Genomic DNA, 26,299 nt, shown 5'->3' on the forward strand with positions numbered 1-26,299 from the left:
GAAGAAGAAGAAAAGAAGAAGAAGAAGAAGAAGAAGAAGAAGAAGAAGAAGAAGAAGAAGAAGAAGAAGAAGAAGAAGAAGAGAGAGACTGCTATGTACTCTCTGGCTGTTTCTCGGATCTACCTCCTACTTTCCTGTACCTGACACCGCAGAGATTCTGTCTTCTTGCCCTACACTTTTGTGGTATGGATAGCTGAATTAGCCTCATGCTGTCTATATGGCTGGTCCTGATGACAAGCACATGTTGTAGTCAAAGCCCTTGGAAGACTGATGCAGGAGGACAAACGCCAACCTGAGCTAAAGAGTGAGTTCAAACACAGCCTGAGCTACATAGCAAAAAAGAAAAAAAAAAAAAGTCCAACGCTCCCTCCCTTAGTAGAACGAACATAAAGGAGGAAAACCCTGGTTTCTACTTAAAAATGAAGACTGGCAGTTGCTCTTCATCTCCTCAGAGTCGCTGTGGAGACTTAAGTAAAACTGGTGTGCAACTTGCCAACAGCGATTCTGCACAGTCCTCCCCTGCAGGGTCGGACACGCGCTCTGCCACCTCCCGCACCGCGGCTTGGGGTTCGCCTCACACGCCTCGGACCAACGCGGTCCGCCACGAACCCCACGGGACGTCCGGGTGCCCTGAGACCGCCGCGGCAGGAGATCTGTCCGGGGAGTGGGTGTGCAGAGAGCTCTTAGAGGGGTGTGAGGTCCCTAGCGAGAGAAGGAGGCGGGAGGGGCGTGACCCACACGCCCGGGGGCGGGGCACCAGGCCCTTTCAAGCCCCAGCCGCTTTGGCAGCGGAAGTTCCGGTGTCGGCGAGCGCGGGTTAGAGGTCAGCAGGAAGTCGATACGTGGCCGCCGCCTGTCCCCGCCGAGGAGGCGCTGCGAGCGGAGATGGCGGCGCAGCTGAACGTAGAGCAACTTGAGGTGTCGCTCGACGGCCTCACGCTGAGCCCGGATTCAGAGGAGCGGCCCGGCGCGGAGGGTGCCCCGCTGCAGACGCCGCCGTCCTCGCCCCCCGGGGATGGACTGGGCTCCGGCACAGCGGGACAGCAGCGGGAGCCCGGGGAGGCGGCGGCTGAGGGCGCGGCCGAGGAGGCGCGGCGGATGGAGCAGCACTGGGGCTTTGGCCTGGAGGAGCTATACGGGCTGGCGCTGCGCTTCTACAAAAGTAAGCAGGTCACTCGCCTCTGCGGGGCTGCGGGCCGGCCATGCCTGCCCCACCCACCCGTGCTAGGCCGGGGTGACCGGAACGCCGTTCCGTCCTTGGTGGCACCCGGAGTTTGTCACTACCGGTCTGGCCCTTGGTCACACCCCTAAGAGACCTAGAACCCTGGTTTAGCAGCCCGCGTCGCCTGATATTGCTGAGGCGTTACACCTGGTTTAAGTTTTCTGGTTTCCATGGGCTAGAGTGGGACAAGAGCGCGCGCTTCCCGGGGCTCCTATTCTGGGATGGATTTTTTTCCTTTTTGTTATTTATCGGTTTTTCTCCCAGTTTTCCACGGCTCATAACAACATTAAAGCGATTTTAAAAAACTATCTTAGTGGAAGAAAATGTATTGGGTCCCACGCTTACTTTTTCTAGCCTCAGAAACCGTGTATAGGATGTGATCTTTCGGCGGTAGGGATGTGGCGAAGGATAAAATAAAATACTAAGTTCATTTATTCCCTTTTGCTTAAGTAAATAATGGCCACTGTGTTCTAGTAACTTCTAAGTGGCTAGGAAATTCTACCTTGTAAGTGAATAATGAAGACTAAGGCAAGAAGGTCTCGTTCTCGTTCTCTCTCTCTCTTTTCAAAACAAAATTGTTTTCTTCTCTATTAATAGAGATGACAGTCACAGTATTTGGTCAGTGGGATAGATCTTGACTAATAGTCTGATTTTTTTTTTTAAGATATTTAAGTTCTTGAGTGGGAAAGCAAAGAGAGATAAGGGCAAATGAAACTTTTAAAAGTGGTTGCTAGGCTCCACATGCATTCCAGAACAGCATATTTATGACAAGTTTCCCAAAGATAGTGCTTTCGGATTACATAGTTTACCAGCTAAAGTTGAGTTCACTATCATGACCCATATTAAGGTAGTTTTATTTTTAAATTAACTTTAATGTGCAAACTAGTGAAATTTTATGAAAATTTCCAGAACAATAAATGGTTCCTCTGCATTCGTAGTATTTTAAAGTTTACCCTTGAACTGTTCATTGCCACGGCCCGAGGAGTTCAGCCTTTACTGTGTGTAGCTCCCTCCGGGAGTTGGTAATGTGTTTACACTCATCACTTCATCTCTTCAGTCACCGATTGACTTTAGAGTTTGTTATAAATAAATGCAAATCCATTGGTGTCTGTATATAGCAGTGCTTGCCCTTAAAAGTTAATTTTTGGGACTTGCTTTTCAATAACATAAACTGCAAGAAACAGGGAAGAACCAACTTTAACTCTTTTTTTAAGAATATCTAGTTTTGGGCTGGAGAGATGGCTCAGCGGTTAAGAGCACTGACTGTTCTTCCAGAGGTTCTGAGTTCAAATCCTAGCAACCACATGGTGGCTCACAACCATCTGTAATGAAGTCTGATGCCCTCTTCTGGTGTGTCTGAAGACAGCTACAGTGTACATATATAAAATAAATAAATAAATTTTAAAAAATAAAAGAATTTTTAATTGTGTGTGTGTGTGTGTGTGTGTGTGTGTGTGTGTGTGTGTGTGTCTATGGCATTGCCAATGTGGGTGCCCCAGGAAGTGTTGAACCTCCCAGAGCTGGAGTCATAAGAAGTTCTGAACTGCCTCACTTGGGTGTTGGGAATTGAACTGTGGTCCTTGGGAAGAGCATTGTTCATTCTTTACCAATGAGATATTATTGTTGTTTAAATATTGGCCCAGACTCCAAAACCAGAAAGAACCTACTTCTAATCTTTGATTTTGCTGCATGGGTAACAAAGGGAGGGCTATTTCATCTGAGCCGATCTTATGAAAGTAGCAAGATCTGCTTTAAGAGAATAAAGCACTAAGAATGGTGTCACACACTTAATCCCAGAACTAGGGAGGCAGAGGCAGGAGGATCTCTGCGAATTTGAGGCCAGCCAGGCCAGCACAATGAAGGGACAGCCAAAGCTACATAGTGAGAGCCTGTTTAAAAACAATAACAAAACCTAAACAAACACAGTAATTAACTTAAGTTGTATACTGAGCAGCAAATTTAGCATTATTTTTTGGATCAGGAGCCTCATTCTAAATTGTTGCTATATAAATTCCTAGAAACTTGACTGCTAGAATCAAGTTCTACATAAAGAAGCTGGATTAGGTAACACTAGACTCACATTTAAGATTTAGTTGTCTAAACAGATTATTTTAAATTGCCTTTTGAGTGGCAAGAGTCTTTGGGGAACCCATATCAAGAGGGCTAAGTTACTAGTCACCTTACAGAAGGAAGTGCATCCATGGGGATAATTTGCTCAATTCCTAAATTAAGTGCTCAAAACTATAACCAGGCACTTAAAACAGCTGAATAGCAATTCAGAGCCACCCTTCTGTGTGAACTATTACTTGTGATAGCAGTGAAGCATTGGTGGTATATCAGGCACCAACTCTAAGAGGAAAGAGGATAGACAAACAGAATTAACAGAAACTGTAAGGTTGCCTTTTTTCTGAGTGTGTCTGTGTGCATTTTCTGTGTGGAAGTCACAGGACAACCTTGGGTGTTGGTTCTCCTTGAAATAGGATCTCCTTTGCTGCTTTGTACACCAGACAAGCCATGTGCCATGAGCTTCTGCAGATTTTCTTGTCCTAGCTTCTCTTCATAAGAAAGCTGTGTTTACCAAGGTCCACTATTTTGTGTTTCTTCATGTTTTAGGAGGTCTGAACTTAGGGCCTCACGCTTGTACAGCAAATTACTGCTGAACCACCCTCCCCAGCTCCACCCTTCATTCTAAATTGCATCTTACCTTCTGTGGACTAAATTTGGATAAGCAAGATTATGTTCTATTGAAAATAGCCGGGGCTGGGGATTTAGCTCAGTGGTAGAGCGCTTACCTAGGAAGCGCAAGGCCCTGGGTTCAGTCCCCAGCTCCGGAAAAAAAGAACCAAAAAAAAAAAAAAAAAAAAAGAAAGAAAAGAAAAAAGAAAATAGCCGGAGAAGCCTAGGATGTAGCTCAGTTGATAGGGTGCTTGCCTATCTGGCTTTAGGACCTGGGTTCTATCAACACCACCATGTAAGCAAGCCATGGTGTCACAGGCCTGAAATTGCAACAAATCTGAAGTTTAAGTGTATGCTCAGCTACAGAGTGAGTGCAAGACCACTCTGGAATAGATACATAAAATACCAGCTCACCCACTGCCAAGAAGTGTTCTGTGTTACATACTTGTAATAGTGATGATCATAAACCAACAACTCTGAAAGTGAAATGCTTGCCCAGCGTGCATAGCATAGCATACATAACTAGGCCCCGAGTTCTACCCCAGGGAATGGGACCTGTAAAATAACAGATGAGGTCCCTTATGATGAAACCGTTAGTGCTTCACTATTAGTGTCAGGGGGTTTTATACACTTGTTGTGGATAAGGCTTGACATCAGGATACTGCTGTGTGAATGGTTCAGTTCTCTTCGCTCTGAAGAAGCATGGAGGCAAAACACCTAAAGGGCCAGCCAACACCTGCAGAGCAGGTGTGGGTCCAGGAAATAGTGCCACTCCAGAAAGGACAGTAGAGAGTAGATGGGGCCGGGCATGTGTGTTTGGGAAATGGCAAACAGGAGAAAGTTGAACACAGATCCTGGATGAACTTGATGAAGTTGTATATAGTTTAGCCTTTTTGTTAGAGGAAGAACCACTGAAGGTTTTTCCAAGGAGGAAAAAAATTGTTCTTAATTCTATTTTAGCAAGATTAAGCTAGGCTTTCTTAGCCTTTAATGTTAAGGTCCTAAAGAATTCCAGAGCTTTACACTTCTGGGTTGGAGTTAACTGGTTTAACTAATGGCTGTCCATGGTTTCATAGATGTAACCATGTGGTTATTAGATGTCAGGTGAAAGCTGGGGACATACTATTTTACTTCATCCTCCCATGACAGTTCTATGTTATCTCTTAGTTGAGGGACCTGGCCCAGGCCATTCAGTTACTCCTTGTAAAAGGCAAGACTGATCTCTCTGTGGTTTCAGACAGTTCTTCCACTGCAAAAGGTGAAAGTAGATAGGACCCGACTTTCTGGTAAAACACTGAGGGAAGGACTCAAAAGCACTATCTAGTTACTTTATTACTTGAATGCTTTTGGCATGAAAAGATTAAGAACTAGTGGGATGGTCCGCGTTGGCTTCATTTGACTTCGGTTATTTTACTTGCATAACTGCATGAATGTATGTGTACCACTTGTTGCCTGCTGCCTGCAGAGGTCAGAAGAAGCCATTGGGTTCCTCCACTTGGCTGTGAGCCACCATGTGGGTGCTGGGAGCCAAACCCAGGTCCTCAGAAAAACAACCAATGTTCCTAACGGCTGAGCCAATTCTCCAGCCTTTCTTACCAAGCTGTGTTCTTTAGCTTTCTAAAATCTGCTGGTGTGGTGGTTTAACTGCAGTGGTTTTGATTAGTGGAGTTGAATAACTGTTGAGGTGTTTATTGGCCTTTTCTCCCATTCATATAGTTCAATTCATGTTCTTTTCTTTTTCTTTTTCTTTGAGACAGTTTATCTGTGTAGCCTTGTCAGTCCTCAAACTCAAAACTCATAGCGATCTGCTTGCCTCTGCCTCCTGAGCGCTGGGACTAAAGGCGTGTGCCAACACTGCCTGGCTTTTTGTTGTTTGTTTCTTAATTTTATTTCATCATGTGTATGGATGAAACTTGTACATCATTTATACTTATTTTTTTATATTTTGTATTTGTTGGTGGGGGCAATGTCATGGTGCATGATCAGAGGACAGCCTGAGTCGGTCCTTTCCTTCCACTGCGTGGGTTAGGGATCAACCTCCTCAGGCTGGCGGATTAGCTGCTAAGCCATCTTTTTTTTTTTTTTTTTTTTTTTCCATTTATTATATATAAGTACACTGTAGCTGTCTTCAGATACACCAGAAGAGGGCATCGGATCTCTTTACAGATGGTTGTGAGCCACCATGTGGTTGCTGGGAATTGAACTCAGGACCTCTGGAAGAGCAGTCAGAGCTCTTAACCACTGAGCCATCTCTCCAGCCCCTGCTAAGCCATCTTACCAGCTGGGTTTTTTTAAATTTTGGTAGTCCATTTTTACTAGAATCAATTAAAAACTATTATGACTATTTTAATGGGGGATTATTTAAAGATTATCATTTTACCAGATCATTTATACTGTTTTTGAATATAGGTAATAGTTTTTTGTTTTGTTTTGTTTTTTGCCAGACTAGCTTAATTCTGCCTTTCTTTTTGTTTTATTTATCTTTCAGAGACAGTCTCACTCTGTAGTCTAGGCTGACCTTGAACTCACTGTGTAGCTAACACGTTCTCAAACTCATGGTGATCCTCCTGCCACAACTGGGATTCTAGATGTAGTGGAAGCCTGTCAGAGTCAACGATAAGGAGAACAAAGAATATAATAATAATAATAATAATAATAATAATAATAATAATAATAATATACTGTTAACCTCTGATGTGGTGATGTAACCTTCCTTTTACTGATGACTACACTAAGAAAGTAATCCCACCATGACTCACAAATGTCTGAGATGAAATTTAAACGCCATCCTGCTGATTCCAAAGCCCATGCCGAAACATGACAGCCTCAGTAGAGCAGGTGTACTTTAAATACAGCCTTTCAAAGTGTATGTGTGTAATTAATGCATGGTCCTGTTCAAAGTGATTAAAATTGTTTTTTAAGGATCATTTTTGGCTGTATGTGGTGGCAGAGGCAGGCAGATCTCCTGAGCTTCTATCTAGCTTGGCTCTGCATAATGAGTTTCATGCCACTGAGTACAACATGTTGAGATCTTGTCTTATAAACAAAAAAACAACAATAAAAATAAAGATAGTTGTTCAACAAAAACATAATCAGGCTGGGTATGGTGATAGATGCCTGCAATCCTAGGATTTAGGGACTGAATCTGGAGAACTGGGCTACATAACAAGCTAGAACCCACCCTGGGTTATAGTAGAACACTGACTTAAAGAGAACCAGTAAAGAGTAGAGGAAGAAGAGAAAATCTTCTCTAAAGGATTTGTACTTTAAGCCCCATTGAAATTTAATAAAATAACAATCTTAACCTATAGTTTTTATGTTATTGACGTACTCTGTAGCAAAGCTTCAATGCATTTCTACTGCTGGAAACTGCATTTTGCCAACACCAATTGTTTTCTTTAAATTTCATTTCTTTTAGTAAAAGATGGCAAAGCCTTCCATCCAACTTACGAAGAAAAACTGAAGTTTGTGGCACTGCATAAGCAAGTTCTTTTGGGCCCATATAACCCAGACACTTCCCCTGAGGTTGGATTCTTTGATGTGTTGGGGAATGATAGGAGGTAACAGTGTTTTCTTATTTATTAATTTTATGATGATGTTAGAAAGAAGTATAATGTATATTGCTTAAGGTGTAAGTAGTGAACTTAGCTTCACATAACAACTGAAACATTGATTTTGCTCATAGATTCTAGATCCTATTGTGGAAGAAGTTTATTTATCTGAGCATAAGACAAGTGCAATTTTATCTGACTCTTTCTAAATAATAATAAAAGCCAGCCATTTAAAACATGTACGCCTGGGGTTGGGGATTTAGCTCAGTGGTAGAGCACTTGCCTAGCAAGCGAAAGGCCTAGCAAGCGAAAGGCCCTGGGTTCGGTCCCCAGCTCCGGAAAAAAAAAAAAAATTTATAAGGGGCTGGGGACTTAGCTCAGTGGTAGAGCGCTTACCTAGGAAGCGCAAGGCCCTGGGTTCGGTCCCCAGCTCCGAAAAAAAGAACCAAAAAAAAAAAAAAAACATGTACGCCTGGGCCTGGAGAGATGGCTCAGCTGCTAAGAGCACCAGCTACTCTTCCAGGGGACCTGGGTTTGATTCTCAACAGCCCCAACCACCTGTAATTCCGGTCTCAGAGTAACTGATGTCTTCTGCCTTCCAAGTGCACAGATAAACATGAGGGCAAAACACTCATAGACATAAAACTAAACATGAAAAATGCATACATGAAAATGCATAAGTCATTTCCTTATTGAGACACAGAATTTTGCCAGAAAATGGAATACTTTTGTTCAGTTCAGGTTAAAAATGTAAAGAAAGGGTTGGGGATTTACTCGGTGGTAGAGCACTTGCCCAGCAAGCACAAGGCCCTGGGTTCAGTCCCCAGCTCCGAAAAAAAGAAAAAAAATGTAAAGAAAATAAACTATAGATTGCTTTTTTTTTTTTTTCTGGTTCTTTTTTTTCCGGAGCTGGGGACCGAACCCAGGGCCTTGCGCTTCCTAGGCAAGCGCTCTACTATAGATTGCTTTTTGACAAATGTGAAAAACAAAATGCACTTATGCTTTGGATTGTTGACGGTATTTAATATATCAATGTAGATTTGTTGAAACTTGAAGTTTTGAACTTTCGATTCTAGTAAAAACCTAGTTTATTTTAATTGTAATTGAGCTTTTCATATGTAGATTTAATAAAATAGATTCTCATTCTGCTACGGGAAGAAGGTAACTGTTCTTTTTATTCTTTGCAGGAGAGAATGGGCAGCTCTGGGAAACATGTCCAAAGAGGACGCCATGGTAGAGTTTGTGAAGCTTCTGAATAAGTGCTGTCCTCTCCTCTCAGCATATGTTGCGTCCCACAGAATAGAGAAGGAAGAAGAAGAAAAAAGAAGGTGATGTCACAGGGCGCGGTGGCACACAGGGGGCGCTGTGCACTGATGCTCTGCTTTCTGGAGTATGTGTTCTGGGTCAGACATCTTCCTTCCTACTGTCCTTCACTTCTACTTCTTACTGCAGTGTTTCAGAACTCTTCATGTGAGGGGGTGGAGGGAGGAGTGGCCGCTTCCTTGTTACAACCATAGTGAACCTACAACCCATCTACAGCAGTATTCCTCACCCCACCCCCACCCCTGAGAAGACAGTCTTGCTGCCGTAGCCCAGGTTGGCCTCCTAAATGAATGCTGGGATTATACATGTGCACTACCACACCTGGCTACTTTTGTCCTACTACAATAAGCCTTTAACAGACTCAACTATGAATTCATCCACTCCTTCCCTCCTATTCTCTGGTGTTGGCTTTGGATCCTAGGTGGCTTATTAATTAGTTATCTCTTCTAGAATTTGGAGTAGATACTACTGTGCTCACTGTGTTTCAGAGATTCTCCCAGCACCCATGTGGAGGCTCACAGGCATCTATAGCTCCAGTTCTGGAGGATCTAACACACTCTGGTAGCTTCCAGGAATGCCAGGGGTGCAAATGGCTCAGACATATGCATAGGCAAAACACCCATCTACATAAAATAAAAACTAAATTAAAAATTAGGCAGAATAGCCTAAGCATGAGGGAGCTGTAGAAGGGCTTCACTGGATGATGCATGCCCTATAATCCTGGTACTTGGAGGCGGAGCCAGAAGATTGCTTAAAATTCAAGACCAGGGTTGGGGATTTAGCTCAGTGGTAGAGCGCTTGCCTAGCAAGTGCAAGGCCCTGGGTTCGGTTCCCAGCTCCGAAAAAAAGAAAAGGAAAAAAAAAAAAAATTCAAGACCAGCCTGTTCTTCATAGCAAGTTCCAGGCTAGCCAGAGCAGCACAGTCTAAAACAAACACCCAGTGACATCAATAACATTTCATTGATAAATAACCAAAGTAATATGTTTTGTATGCCAATGAAATTAGTTTATTTGTTTTTTTTTTCGGAGCTGAGGACCAAACCCAGGGTCTTGCGCTTGCTAGGCAAGCGCTCTACCACTGAGCTAAATCCCCAACCCCTGCATGTATGTCTTTGTATTATGGGTGTACATTGTCCTCAGAAGCCAAACAGGGTTAGTTCACCCGGCACTGGAGTTCCAGATGGTTGTGAGCCACCATGAGTGCTGGGAATCAAACTTGGGTTCTGGAAGAGCAGCCTGTGCTCTTAACCATGAGCCATCTCTCTAGCCCCCAATTTGAGTCTTTTTTTTTTTTAAAAAGATGTATTCTATTCTTAGATTTAATTATACGTATGTATGAGTATCTGTGTGGGGGTATGCACACATGAGTACATGTGTCCTTAGAAGGCAGAAAAGGGCATCAGATCCTCTGGAGCTGGAGGTGAGGGCTCTGGAGACTGGATTGTGGTCTCTCAGAAGGTCAGTACGAGCTCTTAACTGCAAAGCTCTCTTTCCAGTCCTCCTGCTCTACCCTTTTTTCTTACTATTTTTTGTTTGTTTGTTTGTTTTGTTTTGTTTTTTCCCCATTAAATTATTCACTTTCTTTCCTGATTGCCCACACACACGCAGTCCCTCCCTCCTTCACACAGTGTTTTTGTTTTGTTTGTTGAAGGCAGGAGTTTCTCTGTGTAGCCCTGGCTGTCCTGGAACTTGCTATTTAGACCAAAGTGATCTCGAACTCAGAGATCTGTCTGCCTCTCCCCCTCCCCACCCCCCTGGTGCTGGGATTAAAGGTGTATTCCCCCCCTTTTAATGACAAGTTCTCACTGTATATCAACCTTCCTCTGCCTTCCTAGTTCTGAAAACCACCATGCCAGGCTAAGACTTGGTACTTACTGACAATGGAGTAATGTAGAAAGTTGATTTATGTACTGTAGTGCAGTACTGAGTCAGATATAATGTCTTTCAAAGTTGCCCTTTTTTGATTCTTGCTTACTTTTGTTTTGTCATTAAAGACTGTGAAAGCACCCACTCATTCTTTTTTTTTTTTTGGTTCTTTTTTTTTTTTTTTTCCAGAGCTGGGGACCGAACCCAGGGCCTTGCGCTTCCTAGGCAAGCGCTCTACCACTGAGCTAAATCCCCAACCCCGCACCCACTCATTCTTTTTTTTTTTTTTTTTGGAGCTGGGGACCGAACCCAGGGCCTTGTGCTTGCTAGGCAAGCGCTCTACCACTGAGCTAAATCCACAACCCCACACCCATTCATTCTTGATGTAGTCATGCATGTTGTAAGATTGACTCCGTGTTTTGTTTTTACCATATAAAAGTTTGTGTTTCATATTTTGAGAGATTGCTATTTTCTGCAAAGATTTTTGTCTTATTTTCACTGGAAAGTGAAGTATAAATGTTTTAAAAATAGTTTGTGCAGAGTTCATTCTCCTCGCTCTCTACCATGTAGAAAGGCGGAGGAGGAGCGAAGGCAGCGTGAAGAAGAAGAACGAGAGCGGCTGCAAAAGGAAGAAGAGAAACGGAAGCGAGAGGAGGAGGACCGACTCAGACGGGAGGAAGAAGAGAGGCGGCGGATAGAAGAAGAGAGGCTTCGGCTGGAACAGCAAAAGTGAGTTTGCTGCTTAAATTTTATTTAAAACCAGGCTGCCGCCCTGCTTCCTGAGATCTTACCTGTGTGTCTTAGAGCGTCTGTGACTGTGCCTGAGAAAAAGAGGTGTTGGCTCCTTTCATGTTTACAGGGACTTTGTTTGCTCTCAGAGGATAGTGTTTTGAAATTTGGAGTTAGCGTGTGAAACCTCGAGACTAGAAGCAGCAGTTGGGGTCGTTCAGTGGTTCCGTCTTGAGTCCAGTGTCTGAGTTCTCACAATCTCTTACCTTCTTAGTCTTCTCTTCTCTCTCACTGCTATCTGCAGTTTCTGTCTGCTTTGTCTTACACAAGACTGTCTCACTTGGGAATTTTGTGATCCATTTTCCGTATATCTGAGAGACCAGCTAGAGTCTGAGACCCGGATAAAAATTCTGAGGATCTAGGGCCTAGCTAACCCAATGTATATCAGATAGCCACTCCCAGACCTAGTGCAGGACATGGGAGCTGAAACTTCCTTCTTCAGAAAAGACTGAAAGCCACTTTCTCAGAAGGCCTGGCCTTTCAAAGAGCAGCTGGAGAGACCACGAGAAAAGAAGGCCTTGGGGTCCAGGGATGGCATGGCAGAAAAGTTAAGCCGGAGAACTTAAGGTATGCTGAGTTCTCCTCTTTGCTTACAGCCTGTCTCTCAGAGAAACCTTCAGTGGGAGCTAGCCTCAAAGTCAGCCATGGACTCACTCTACTGTGAAGGAGGTTTTAAACGCCATTCTCTTTTGAATTTGGAGTTGAATACCTTACCTGGGCCCACTGTCATACTTTAGTCAGGAGTCTGTTTTTACTTAATTTATCTGTTTATTATTTAATAAGTAGATTTGAAGTCTTTGGTAAGTAGTCACATAGTTTTGAAACATGTAATTTTCTCTGAAAGAAATAAAAATAATTGAACTAATTCAATAGAAATTGGTGTCTCCAAACAAGGCACAGTGCTGGTACAGCTGTGATTGCAGCACTCAGAGGCTGAGTCAGGGCTAGCCTGGCTCTGTCTAACATGGTGTAATACGACCTTGTGCAGTGAGGGAGGGCAGGAGGGAGGGAGAGAGAGAGATCAGTAAACAGCAGCAAGCCCCACTTTACTTACCTTCAGTGATTCTTAATAAAGGCATCTTTAAATGAACTGCTACAGTTGGTCAGGTTTTCACGGGTTTTATTCATCCTAAACAGAGCCTGTAGCACCAGTTAGCTCTTCTGCCTTGTGCTATTCTGGGTGGGGGAGGAGGGGTTAGGTAGGGAAACCATAGCCAAAGTCACTGTCCTGGGGTGTTTAGGAAGAGAAACCGTAGTCAAAGTCAAACGTCATCCATGCCCAGAGCAGTCTGTGTCTCACAGCGTCGTGGTTAGTGTTGCTGCCGCCAGACTATGTGTGCTTGAGCTCTGGCTCCTGACTCTAGCTGCAATAGAAGTCTGGGCAGTTACTGGTCAACCTTATAGAGTCGTCAAAAGCTAAATGTATTGGTACATTAGAGGTCATTTTTTTTCATTACGTATTCTGGGCCTAGAACACATGCTTTTTGGTATACATTATTGGCCTGGTCATTTTTAAGTTATGAACTATGAAATAAACAAGGACATTTTATTTTGTATGAACAGTCTCCTGTTGTCAGACTGGCTTGTATTTATTAATGTTTTTAGGCAGCAGATAATGGCAGCTTTAAACTCGCAGACTGCCGTGCAATTCCAGCAGTATGCGGCCCAGCAGTATCCAGGGAACTACGAGCAGCAGCAGATTCTCATCCGCCAGCTGCAGGAGCAGCACTATCAGCAGTACATGCAACAGTTATACCAAGTCCAGCTTGCACAGCAACAGGTATGGCGGCAGCTTGAGAGAAAGAAGTGTTGCATTTCCAAGGAGCACAGGCTCCTTCCTACCAGTCAGGAATGAATTGTGCATTAGCCGAGGTATGAAGGAGCTCTTCGGTTGATCCTTCAGGCAGTCTGTTTGACGTTGTGTTGGCAGTTACAACAGAAAACGCAGGATCTTGACCTCAGAAGATGTACTTTACACTGTCACAGGGCATGTGGGGGTTGTATAGGTGTCATGACCGTGAGTCTGGTGTGGACTGTTAACAGTGCCCCTGGAACCATGGGGACCTGGGTAACTAGCCATAGTGCAAGCATTTTTCAGACAAAAGGTCAATAAGGCCAGAGGCTGGTTCCCCAAAGCTGGGGCAGATCCAGATCCATTGTACCTCATGACAGCTCGTACTCCTTCTCCAGCATCCTATTCTTAAATATTTGCTTCAACGTTTAGGCAGTTTGAGCTGGAGAGATGGCTCAGGTGATTGTGGTTAGTCAACTAAAGTTTCAGGAGAAAGTGGTTTAAGTGAAAGACATGGGAGGAGTCTGGTGCTTGGCTTCTGTCCTGGCTCTGCCATTATCATTCGACTTTCTGACGTGTCACTGCTGCTCCGATGTCCTGCTTTCTCTCTGCCCTGTGAGAATAAGACACACGGTCAAGGTTTAACCTCACAGAATGATAAAAGGAAGAGAAGGATAGTAGCTAGGCCTGGTGTGTAACCTGTAATACCAACTACCCAGGTGGCTGAGAGCTCAGGCTAGTCTGGGCAGCTTAGAAGGACCCCATTTCCAAGTTAAAAAGGGGAGGAGTGAGGGGCTGGGGATTTAGCTCAGTGGTAGAGCGCTTACCTAGGAAGCACAAGGCCCTGGGTTCAGTCCCCAGCTCCGAAAAAAAGAACCAAAAAAAAAAAGGGGGGGGGATGGGAAGGATGGAAAAAAGGTAAATTAATTAATTTATAAATGCTCACTATTAGGTTGTGACACTTTTTGACAAAGTCAACATACACACATTATATAGTAATAATTTTTAAAATTATAAAAGTAGACATTTTTAAAATAAAATGACCTCTCTTCCTGGTCTTAGAAATCAGTGAGATGTTAAAAGGCTCCATAGGTTCTGTGTAATCCACAGGAGGACCAGAAGGTGTTGAACCAATTTAATAAGCATCCCTCTTGCATAGCCTTTTCCTACTTTATCACCTCCTTCCCCTTTTTCTGCTTAGTTGACAGGCATTGAGGTAATAGGATTGCTGTTAAATACTGTCCTGTTCACAGGCTGCTGTCACTTTATGAGGAGAAAGTCGTTCTGGTAGGATAAATTCAAAAATGGGACAAAGCCACAATTGAAATTAGTCTGATCAAATTCTGATTGGTTGCTTCTGGGACTAGATAGATCCAGTAGGCTACCTGAGAATTGAGCCTCACAGTTCACTAGCACTCGGGTTCTTTTTTTAGAGTTACTGATGAATTTTACATAAGGAGAAGGAAGAAATAGAATTTACTCCTCTGAAGTATTAACTTTTGTGTAAATACTGAACAGAACTGCTGTGCTTGTCCTTTTAGTGGTATAGGTGCCTAGCGTGTCTATTGTATTGTTCCTGTACCCTGTCTCTTTGGGGGTGGGGGAGGTGGGCAGTGGTTGTTTGTTTTTTGTTTGTTTTAATTTGGTTGGGTTTTTTTGTTTTGTTTTTTTCAAGACAAGGTTTCTCTGTGTGACAACCCTGGCTGTGCTGGAACTCATCCTGTAGACCAGGCTGGCCTCAAACTCACAGAGACCCGCCTGCCTCTGCCTCTCATTGCTGAGATTTTTTAAGACATCACCACTACTACAGTAGCCTTAAGCTGCTTCTGTAGCCCAGGCGGAGACTCTAAACCCTGCCTCTAGGGGACTGGGATTACACGCAAGCACTGACATAACCAGATCGCATTGTGCCTTTTAAGACTTCCCCCAAAGTATGTTTTTTAAAAAAGAGTTGTATAAATAATTTCAGCCTGCTGTATCTAATGAATAAATGTCCTGTCAGTGACAGCCAGAGAAGGGAGTTTATTGATTTTACTGGAGAGTTTTGAGTTTAACTCCAAGAATGTTTTCTCTTCCTCCACCATCATATAATGTTTTGAATGTACTGACTTGTTTTGGTTGCATGCATTTTTTTTTTTTTTTTGAATAGCTGGTGTTTTTTCTTGGAAGTGATTTAGAATCTAATTCTTGGAGGATTTTTTTTAAAGTCTTGTGTTTTATGTAGTGGCATAGAGAGGTGTTTAAACCTAGCCCTGGAGAATCAGACAGGTGGTTTCAGGCCAGTCTATACAGAGAGTTCAAGGTCAACCAAGGTTGCATAGTGAGACCCTATCTTTGGGTGACAGTGGCAGGAGCTTTAGGTAGATCATCACATCACCTGCACAGTCAAGAACAAAGAGAGATGCTGCTTTCAACTGAGTTTCCCTACTCAAACAGCTCAAGACCCCTACCTATGGAGTGGTACTGCCCACCATGGACTGGGTCACATCAATTGATGTTATAAAGACAGTTGCTCACAGACATTTCCACAGGCCAATCCAATCCAGTATAAACAATGTTTCACAAGACTTTTCCTAGCAGATTCTAGATTATATCAAGTTGACAATTAAACCAACTTGTATGGTGAGTCATCTTATCAGCCATCAGGAATTTTTTTTGAGGGGAAGATTCATTTATTTTATGTATATGGGTGTTTTACCTGAATGTATGTCTGTGCGTGTGTATATACCTGATGACCACATAAGCCAGAAGAAGGCATCAGAACCCCGGAACTTGAGTGGCAGATGCTTGTGAACCACCGTTTGGATGCTAGAAACTGAATGTGGGTTTTCTAAAAGAGCAGTCAGTACTGTCAGCCATTGAACTCTCTCTCCAGCTCCTATAATCTAAGTCCATACTAGTTAAGTATTATGTCTTTGTTTCCCATGAGTAAGTTGTTTTATTTCTCTTAAGTACAGAAAACTTTGTATGTTTAATAAAAACACTGCAATTCATAACATAAAATCTTGAATTTCAGCTAAGATGTATGTCGTGACAGTCATGGGCAGCGTGTATGTGTTCTGTGTTCAGAACCAAGGCTGTGTGGAAGTTGACTTCGTGCAGCCGAGTAGAGCTCAGCTCTATCTCAGATTTATTATATTTTAATTTTGAATGGATTTGTAGTCCTCAGAAACCCAGTACTGTGCCAGATTTCATGACGACTCCCCCCACCCCACCCCACACATATATATTCAGTTCTGTGGCCTCCATATGGATTTGTAACCCAGTTTAAAAACCTGAGTGCTAGCCAAGTTCTCTACCACTGAGGGCTATATTCCCAGTCCTCTTTTTATATTCCCAGCCTGGCATTTTGTATCTTAGCCTGTTCTTGAATTTGCAATCTTCCTACCTTAATCTTCCGAGTATCAAATTTCTTTTCTTTGTTTTTTCTCTTTCCCTGCTTCAGGTTCAAGACCCTGCTGCCTCAGCCTCCTAAGTGCTGTGATTATAGATTGCAGCACTGAACCCTGACCATTGTAAAATTTTAAGTGAGAAAATACATTGACCTTTAACTTCATTATTGTAACTCTTAACTTTTTTTTTTTTTTTTTCGGAGCTGGGGACCGAACCCAGGGCCTTGCGCTTGCTAGGCAAGCGCTCTACCACTGAGCTAAATCCCCAACCTAGACCAATATTTTTTACAACTTGATTGATAGTTTTATTAAAATTTAGGCTGAATGTGGTGGCACAAGCCTTTAATCTCAGCACTTGAGAGGCAGATGCAGGTATAAGGCCAGCCTGGGCTACTGAAACCTTGTCTCAATCAATCAGTGGATGATGGATGGATGGATGAATGGATGGATGGATGGATGGATGGATACATGGATACACACTCACACTGTATTAAAATATTTTTCGTTGGAGCCAGGGCTGTGATTCAGTGATGAGCATCTGCTGAGACTGACATTAGGCTCCATAAAACCCAAATTAAATTTCTCAAAATATTGTGATTATAATCTTTCTATGAATATTTATTTCTGTCCATATTAGAATAGTTGTCCATGTATGAGGGTTTTGTTTGCTACTTTATAAATCTATCAAACTCACCAATTACAGCTTCTGTTTTTGTGACTCTTCTGTGGCCATTTGTTTCTTTGAAGTGTAATTTTCAATTTCTGTATTTTTTTTCCCCCGGAGTTGGGGACTGAACCCAGGGCCTTGCGCTTGCTAGACAAGCGCTCTACCACTGAGCTAAATCCCCAACCCCAATTTCTGTAATTTTAATTTCTGTAATTAAAGATGAGGATGAGGAGAAGGTTCAAGTGTTATTCTTGGTTTCCCCCCCCCACTTCAGCCTCTTGAAGTGCTGTGCTGGCATATTTAGCGTATCCAACTTTGTAGTGTGAAAGACAGAGTGTCTCTGTATCCCTGATTGGCCTGGCACTCACTCTATAAATCAGGCTAGCCTTGCGCTCAGAGATCTGCCTGACTGAATCGTGAGTAGTGAAATTAATGGCATACATCATCATCCCTGCCTGTAGTTGGAATTTTACTAAAAACAAATTTTCTTCTATCTAGTTTTAAGAATATCTGTCACTGCTGGGCATGATGGCACATGCCCTTAATCTCAGCCCTCAAGGAGGCCAGTGGCATACTACTGTACTTAATTTTTGCCCTTAGTAGTTTTAGCTGAGATTGAATGTTTAATCATGTTTAGTTGTCAGTGGGTGTTGTATTAATATTTGTTATAGATATGGTAAAACTGGAAAAAGTAATTTCTTAGAATGCTTTGGTGTAGTGCAAATGCATGGTGTCAGACTTCACTCCTAGGCAAATGTTAGCCTTTCTGATAAATGCATCCTAACTTTTTCTCAATTCGTAGGCAGCATTGCAGAAGCAGCAAGAAGTAGTGGTGGCTGGGGCTTCATTGCCTGCGTCAGCAAAGGTGAACACAGCTGGAGCAGGTGATCCCCTGCCAGTGAACGGACAGGCCAAGACCCACACTGAGAATCCCGAGAAAGTCCTTGAGCCAGAAGCTGCGGAAGAGGCCTTGGAAAATGGACCCAAAGGTATGGATTGGCCCACGTATTTACCCACCCAGATGTCACTCTTAGGCCCTGTGAAAGTGAACGTCAGGAAGAGAAGCTGAAAGCTTTGAGAACACTTACGTGAGTGAGTGTGAGCCCAGCACCTTTGCTCTTAGAATCTGCATCTCATGCTCTCGATGATGCAGACATGGAGATCAGGGCTAGGGACCCAGCTCTGTCGAGAGAGGGCAGTGCTTAGTGTTCACAAAGCCCTGGGTTCAGTTTGAGGCGCCACATGAAACTGATGAGTGCCACAGGTCTGTTATCTCAGCAGAGATTTGCCGTTTAGACATCTGCCGAATTCACCAGCTTCATCTGCCGAATTCACCAGCTTTTCATGCAGCTTTTGTTTTTGCGATCTTCTGAGACCGTTGGTTTCTTTGAAATATAGTTTTCCTAATTTTAATTTTCAGTAGTTAGAAGTAAGGATGGGGAGGTTCAAGTGGTTTTCTCTTCTTTTTTCCCCACTTCAGCCTGTGAGTGCTATGCTGGTTGAAGCAGGTGTAGGTAAGGGGGATTTCTGAAACTCCTTCTGCCTGTCCTTGACTTTTCAGAACAGAACAGTAACAGCTTCGGAGGAGACTTCTTTAGTCTTACCAAGAGTCTTCACCAGATTTGTTCCACAGTTACTGATTTACTGTATGAATGTGCGCGTGCACACAGAGGGTCAGAAGACACCTTGAAAACTTGGTTCTCCTTCTCTCTGCCATGTGGACTCTGAATAACCTTAAGTAATCAAGCTTGGTGGCAAGTGCCTTTACCCACTGAGGCATTTCATTGGCTTTGTGTTTGGTTCTCCTTCTCCTCCTCCTCCTTCTCCTTTCTTTTCTTCCTCATCTCTCTTTTTTCTTGGAGACAGGATCTTGCTGTGTATCCCTGGCTGGCCTTTAACTTAGAGCACTGTCTGCCACCAACGTGAGTGCTGGGGATAAAGGGACACATTCACCACCACAACTGTTGATTTGTTTTGTGACAACTCAGGATGGCCTTCAACTCACTATATAGCTGAAGGTGACTTTGAGTACTAGTTCCTGCTTTCTGTAGTGCTAGTGACTGAAACCAGGGCTGTGTCTGTGCTAGGCAAGCTCTCTGAACTGAGCTACATCCCTAGCCCTCCCAAGGGTTTGCAAATGAGAGGAAATCTTGTTAGTGAATCTGATTGTCCTACCTGGAAAACCTGCTGAGTTCTGCAGTGCACACGAATGTACTCAGCATCAAGATATTTGCCTTTCCGTGTGAGCTCCTCCGTAGTTCTAATGCTATCCAGGGTTTTCTGTCTCTCTTAGCTCTTTTCAGAAAAGCCTTAGAACTTTAAGATATCCAGAGGTTAAGAATTTTCACAGGTAGAATTAAATGAAAGCAGACTGTTAGGAAACCTCACTTGTAAGATTGTGGATTGTTTTATTGAGGGGGTCTGATGACCTCTGAGTACCTGTGACCTTCCTGGATATTATAATAACCCAAGAAGCTTTTCTGTTCCCTTCCGTCCTTGGCCTAAGCTAACCAACCATATTGCCCTTGCAGTCAGATGCTCTCTGCGGGGTAAGAACCCTTTGGCCTCAGCTTTTGTAAATCCTGTTGCCTTTAGACTCTCTTCCAGTGATTGCAGCTCCTTCCATGTGGACAAGACCACAGATCAAAGACTTTAAAGAGAAGATTCGGCAGGATGCAGATTCTGTGATTACAGTCCGGCGAGGAGAAGTAGTCACCGTTCGAGTCCCCACTCATGAGGAAGGATCATACCTCTTTTGGGAATTTGCCACAGACAGTTATGACATTGGGTTTGGGGTTTATTTTGAATGGACAGACTCTCCAAACGCTGCTGTCAGTGTGCATGTCAGTGAGTCCAGTGACGACGAAGAGGAGGAGGAAGAAGGTAGGCCTTGGTTCACATCTAGTCCTGCTAACACTCATAGACAGGAAGTGCTCTGTTCAGGATTGGGATAGTGGGTGAAAAGACTCTGAGAAAGGCCTGCCTGTCACAAAGGCCCTAAACATGAATTTCTCTAAAATGCCAAGAAAGTCTGTTTGGTTCTGAGTGTTGTTTTACTTCAGTCTAGTGTGTTGGGAAGCTAAGTATGTGAAGACCCTTAGAGGAGCGGAGTTGTTTGTATATTTTGTTTTTGAGACAGGAACTTACTTTCTTGTCCAGGCTGGTCTTGAACTGGTGAACTCAAAACAGCCCTCTTCCTCACCCTCCCTAGTAGCTGGGACTACTGGTGTATGCCACCATGCCCCAGTTTGTAAAGGTTTGAAAGAGCAAGTAAGAATTCTTGCCAACAAAAGAATTTATATTTCCGATAACAACGTTTTTGTTTGAAAGACAGGATCCCTCTGTTAATTTGAGGACAGCCTGGTCTAAAAAAAAAAAAAAAAAAGAGCTCCAGGACAGCCTGGGCTACACAGAGAAACCTTGTCTCAAAAAATCAAACAAACAAACAAACAAAACAACAAAGCAAACAAACAAAAATACAAAGACAGGAACCTCCTGTTTGAGTCCCAAGTGCTAAGATTATAGGTGTGAGGAGGAGCCACGGCGGGGTGAGCCAGGACTCCGTGGAGCCAGAGCTGTCCTTAATTTACTGTATAGTGATGGGTGGCCTGATTTTCCTGCCTCTGCCTCCCAAATGCTGGGTGAGACATTGTCTGTAGTGGGGCAGATTGGCACAGGCAGGCCTTCACCCAGGAGGCAGAGGCAGGTGGATCTCTGTGAGTTTGAGGGCCCATCTGATCTACATAGTGAATTCCAGGACATCCAGTGCTGCTGTACAGGAAAACCCTGTCTCAGAAAACCAAACAACTGGCTGGAAAGATGGCTCAGTGGTTAAGAATGCTTGACTACAGGGTTGGGCATTTAGCTCAGTGGTAGAGCGCTTACCTAGCAAGCACAAGGCCCTGGGTTCAGTCCTCAGCTCAAAAAAAAAAAAAAAATGCTTGACTACTCTTCTAGAGGTCCTCAGTTTAATCAGTTCCCAGCAACCACATGGTAGCTCACAACCATCTGTAAAAAGGGTCTGATGCCCTGTTCTGGTGTGTGTGAAGGCAGCTACAATGTACTTATATAAATAAAAATGAATAAATCTTTTTAAAAAAATTTTGGGGGGAAAAACCCCAATAACAACAAAAAGTTGTGTGTAAATAAAGAAAATTCACCAGATTTCAGCCACTCTTCTCTTTGGAAATCACTGTTTTATAAGAGTGTGACTTCATTCCTCTCAGTCTCTCAGTAAACAATCGGGAGTTTGTAAGACCTTAGTAAACTGTCTTGGTCTAAGAAATAAGTTAAAGGCTGTATCGATCTTTGAGAAGCCGCCCTCCTCAATTTTGTTAGCTGAAAAAACTAGAACTTGGGACATTTCTACATGCTGAGTTAGCCGAATTGAAGCTGACACAGGTCTGCAGTGCAGGGCCAGCCTATGAGAACGGCTGAGCTCCCTGCTTCCACTTTTGAGGGCTAACCGAGCTGTCGGGTGGCTTATAAGAAGCCCTTGTTCTTGTTAAGGGTACTATAGTAGTTCACGATGATGGTGTTGGGATAGGTTTAAGAGCTGTGCTTGGAATGGACATGAGTCCATTTGACTTTAACACCACTGGGCTCACTTGGAATCATACCGAGCTGTTAAACCATAAGTGGGTCTTGAAATCCACTTAGCATGTAGTTTAACAGTTGAAATTTCAAAGACAGATGTTGTTACATACCATTTTTATGTAAACTACCAAGTATCCCAGGCTCGAAGTACATCTTGCAGACTGTAATCAGAAGATTAAAGTCCTTAATTAAATATCAAAACATGTCCTGCCTTGTCTTTCAAGGCTTTTTTTTTTTTTTCTTTTTTCTTTTTTTCGGAGCTGGGGACCGAACCCAGGGCCTTGCGCTTGCTAGGCAAGCGCTCTTCCACTGAGCTAAATCCCCAACCCCCCCCCCTTTTTTTTTAAATGACCAGTGTGTCACTGTGTTGCCCTGGCTATCTTAAAACTCACTATGTGGACCAGGCTGCCCTCAAACTCAGATCACTTTGCCTGCCTCCCAGATGCTGGGATTAAAGATGTGCATCACCACTAGGTTGGCATGTTGTTGTGTGCACCACCATGCCTGGCTTGTTTTTAAGATTTTTTTTTTTTTAAGATTTATTTATTTATTATATATAAGTACACTGTAGCTGTCTTCAGATACACCAGAAGAGGGCATCAGATCTCTTTATAGATGGTTGTGAGCCACCATGTGGTTGCTGGGAATTGAACTCATGACCTCTGGAAGAGCAGTCGGGTGCTCTTAACCGCTGAGCCATCTCTCCAGCCCCTGTTTTTAAGATTTTTAAAGATTGACTTTTTATTTTAGTTGAGGGAACATCTTGCCTTCTGTATGTTTTTGTACCACATGTACCACATGCTTGCAGAGGTCAGGCCTTCTGGAACTGGAGCATAAAGAATCGTGAGCTGCTCTGTGGATGCTGCCAACCGACCTTTGGTCCACTCCAAGAACAAGTTATCTTAATGGCTGAGCCAATTCCAGGGCTCTGACATTTTGTTTTTAACAATGTTGATTCCTAAGTTCTAGGAGCAAAGTGAGACATTTCCCACAATACTTACCTAAACCAAAAGGTGGAGGAGGGGGGCAAGGAAAGGCAGAATCGGAACAGTTTAGCTGCGTGTACTACCTGCATCCCAGCAGCGTGGGCCAGCAGCTAAGCCTGTGCTATGTGCCAGCCTTTCTCATACAATACACGACTGCTTGCAGGTGTGTAGAAAGGAGAGTGTGTGTTTCTCTGAAGGAGCTTCTGTGAATGCTTAAGATTCCTGTGAGGCGAGTTTTCAGTGGTGGGTCTGTGCTTTCTATGCACAAGATCCCGAACACCACAAAAACAAGGAAGGAGGGGACAAAGTTAGTCCTTGGCTCTGGCTGGATGTGATTATCCTCACCTGTCAGCTCGGCACTGAGGAGGCTCATGCTAGAAGATCATTATTTGATACCAGCTTGGGCATCATACATAGTGAGTTTTAGGCCAGCCTGGGCTACTAAGACAGACTGTTTCAAAAACTAAGGACAAAGGGCTAGACAGATGACTCAGCAGTCAACAGCATTCCCTCCTTCAGAGGACCCCGGCTTCATGCCCAGTACCTGCATAGTTGTTTATAACTGCCCATAACTGTAGTTCAGAAGAACTCTGCAGGCACCAGGCATACACTCTTTATACAGACATAATATGCATACATGCAGGTCAAAAGTCCATCACATCAAATAAAATGCATCTTTTAAAAAGGAAGGGAAGAAATTGCTCTGTTCTGAGGTTTGGTTGATGTTCTCTTGTCCTGCCCATTAAAGATTTTTAAAAAGAAAATTACTTCCTACTTTCTGTTCTGAACCCCTAGCTGATAAGTTTGGGAATTATTGACACTGGGGCAATAACTGGTAGAAGGAGCTGGAGTGATGGCTCAGGCACTTACTATTCTTGTAGGGTATCCAGGTTCAGTTCCCAGCACTGATGCAGGCTCAGAACTGCCTGCACCATCAGGTAGGGGTTCTGACACCTCCCTCTGGTCTCCTCACACACCTGCTTATATAAGGTACACATACTGACAGATAGGCACAAATATACAAATAAAAATGAGATATAAGGCAATCTTAAAGTTTTATGAAAAGAGAACTGGTAAAACATCTGAGGTTCTTTAACCTTGGCTCTGCTGTATGTGTCTTGAAGGGAAGGTGGGGTTGCCTACTCATACACTGTTTCTAACCGTTCCTAAACACTGATCCATTCAGATCTCCATTGGAGCAGGAATGGTGAGACCTTACTAATTCTAAGAACTGTTCCACTAAGAATGAACCTGTGTGGAGACTTAGCTCACTTGTGCCCCATTGATGTGTCCACCTGTGCACTGTGTAGTGCATGGAAGAAGAGTCCAGAGTAGTAAGTAATGCAGCCTTGGCTGGTCTTGAACTCACGTTGTAAACCAGCCTGGCCTTCGAACATTCAGCAGTTTCTTCTTCCACTGCCTCCCCAATTGCTGAACTTAAAATGTGCACATCACACCCAGCTGACATTCGGATTTTTGTCTATGTGGTGGTTTGGTTTTTCTCCCTTACATTTGGAAAGATAAGAGTTTGTTTTCTCTAAAGAAACAGGGCTGGGGGTTGGGGATTTAGCTCAGTGGTAGAGTGCTTGCCTAGGAAGCACAAGGCCCTGGGTTCGATCCCCAGCTCCGAAAAAAAGAACCAAAAAAAAAAAAAAGAAACAGGGCTGACAATCACCCCTCTGCTGCGGTTCTCTAGTTTATTGATTTTTTTATGTCCCAGTGGTTTGCTTAAATTGATGAAAGATGATGCTGGAGAGATGAGTGGTTAAGAACGGTCAGAGTTCTTCCAGAGAACCCACATTCAGTTCCTGGAGTTCATAGCTCCTATAACTATAGCTCCAGGAATTGCATAGCCCTGTCTTAATAAAGGGCCGCCCACCACTGCTCCTGTTGGCTCTGTACACACATGGCATACATACACACACAACACACACATATCACACACAGACACAAAACACACAACACACACATACACACAAAACACAACACACATATCACACAAAACACACAACACACACATATCACACACAACACACACATATCACACAAAACACACAACACATCACACACAAAACACATACATATCATACACAAAACACACACACACGTCACACACATACACACACACACACACACAAATTAAATTATTTTAATTTTTGAAAGATACATTATTTACCTAGCTCAGTAGTCTTTAGTTCTGTGGATGTAACAAAATTGGGTATTGAGTTAATGAACTAGTTTGTTTCTTGGATATCTTTATAGGCACTAGTGTATATTTTGAGTGATCCTTTAACCTTCAATTGTAAGTAAAATCCTTTTTTTTTAAAAGATTGATTTTTATTTGTGGAAGCATGTGTCTGGAGATCAGAAGAAGGTGTCAGAGTGCTGAAGCTAAGTTAGAGGTATATGTGAGCCACCTGATTTAGATGGTGGGAACCAAACAGGTCCCCTGAAATGTAGCAAGTATTCTTGACCATTGAGCTTAACTTGACTCTAGCCCCACATAAAAACATTTAGTTGAAGGCATTACTGTAGTGAAGCTAATTTTATTTGGGCCTCTTGTGGGTGCTGAGATTTTGTTTGGTTTATGAGATGGGGTTTCATCACCGCTGAGGCTGATGTGTAGGCAGAGTGGCCTTGCATCCACAGAATACCCTGCATCCCTTCCTCTAGGATTACAGGTCGCACCTTCACACCTGTTTTGAGGGGTTCTCTTTTGATTCGGGATTTCACACCTGGCCCAAGTAGCTCTCATCATACTCACTATGTAGTCTAAGTTGGCCTTGAATTTATGATAGTCCTCCTGCCTCAGTTTCCCTTGTGCTGGAATTATAGGTGTGAGCCACCATGTCTGTGTCTCCTCTTACCCCCCCCCCACCTTTCTCTAAGCTTTCAAACATTTAGAATTACCACCATCTCCACCCCCCAAGGATTTCACTGTGTAGCTTTGGCTGTCCTGGAAAGACCAGGCTGCCTTTGAACTCATAGAGCTCTGCCTGCCTCTGCGCCCAAGTACTGGGATTGCAGGTGTGCACCACCACTATTGGCTAGTTTCCCCAGTTTTTAACTTTTTTTTTTTTAAAGATTTATTCATTTATTATTAATAAGTACACTGTAGCTGTCTTCAGATACACCAGAAGAGGGCATCGGATCTCTTTACAGATGGTTATGAGCCACCATGTGGTTGCTGGGAATTGAACTCAGGACCTCTGGAAGAGTAGTCAGGTGCTCTTAACCACTGACCACTGAGCCATCTCTCCAGCCCAGTTTTTTTTTTTTTTTTTTTTTTTTGGTTCTTTCTTGGTTCTTTTTTTTGGAGCTGGGGACCGAACCCAGGGCCTTGCGCTTCCTAGGCAAGCGCTCTACCACTGAGCTAAATCCCCAACCCCACATTTTGCTTATCTTAATGTACCAGTATTGATGCCAGTAATGGTAAGTT

General features: G+C 43.4%; 1 protein-coding gene across 1 annotated transcript in view; it reads left to right on the plus strand.

Moving 5' to 3' along the window:
* The first annotated feature begins 827 nt into the window (after positions 1–827).
* Acbd3 (acyl-CoA binding domain containing 3) overlaps positions 828–26,299 on the plus strand; it is a 28,714-nt gene continuing 3,242 nt past the window's right edge. The window contains 7 exon segments of the mRNA NM_182843.1: positions 828–1,162; positions 7,317–7,458; positions 8,637–8,777; positions 11,209–11,367; positions 13,033–13,207; positions 18,081–18,267; positions 19,874–20,161. Of these exon segments, the coding sequence (NP_878263.1) occupies positions 886–1,162; positions 7,317–7,458; positions 8,637–8,777; positions 11,209–11,367; positions 13,033–13,207; positions 18,081–18,267; positions 19,874–20,161 (1,369 nt within the window). The 5' untranslated portion in view covers positions 828–885.

This window comes from Rattus norvegicus, chromosome 13 (genome assembly GCF_036323735.1).
Source record: "Rattus norvegicus strain BN/NHsdMcwi chromosome 13, GRCr8, whole genome shotgun sequence".
In the NCBI taxonomy this organism is placed as follows: Eukaryota; Metazoa; Chordata; class Mammalia; order Rodentia; family Muridae; genus Rattus; species Rattus norvegicus.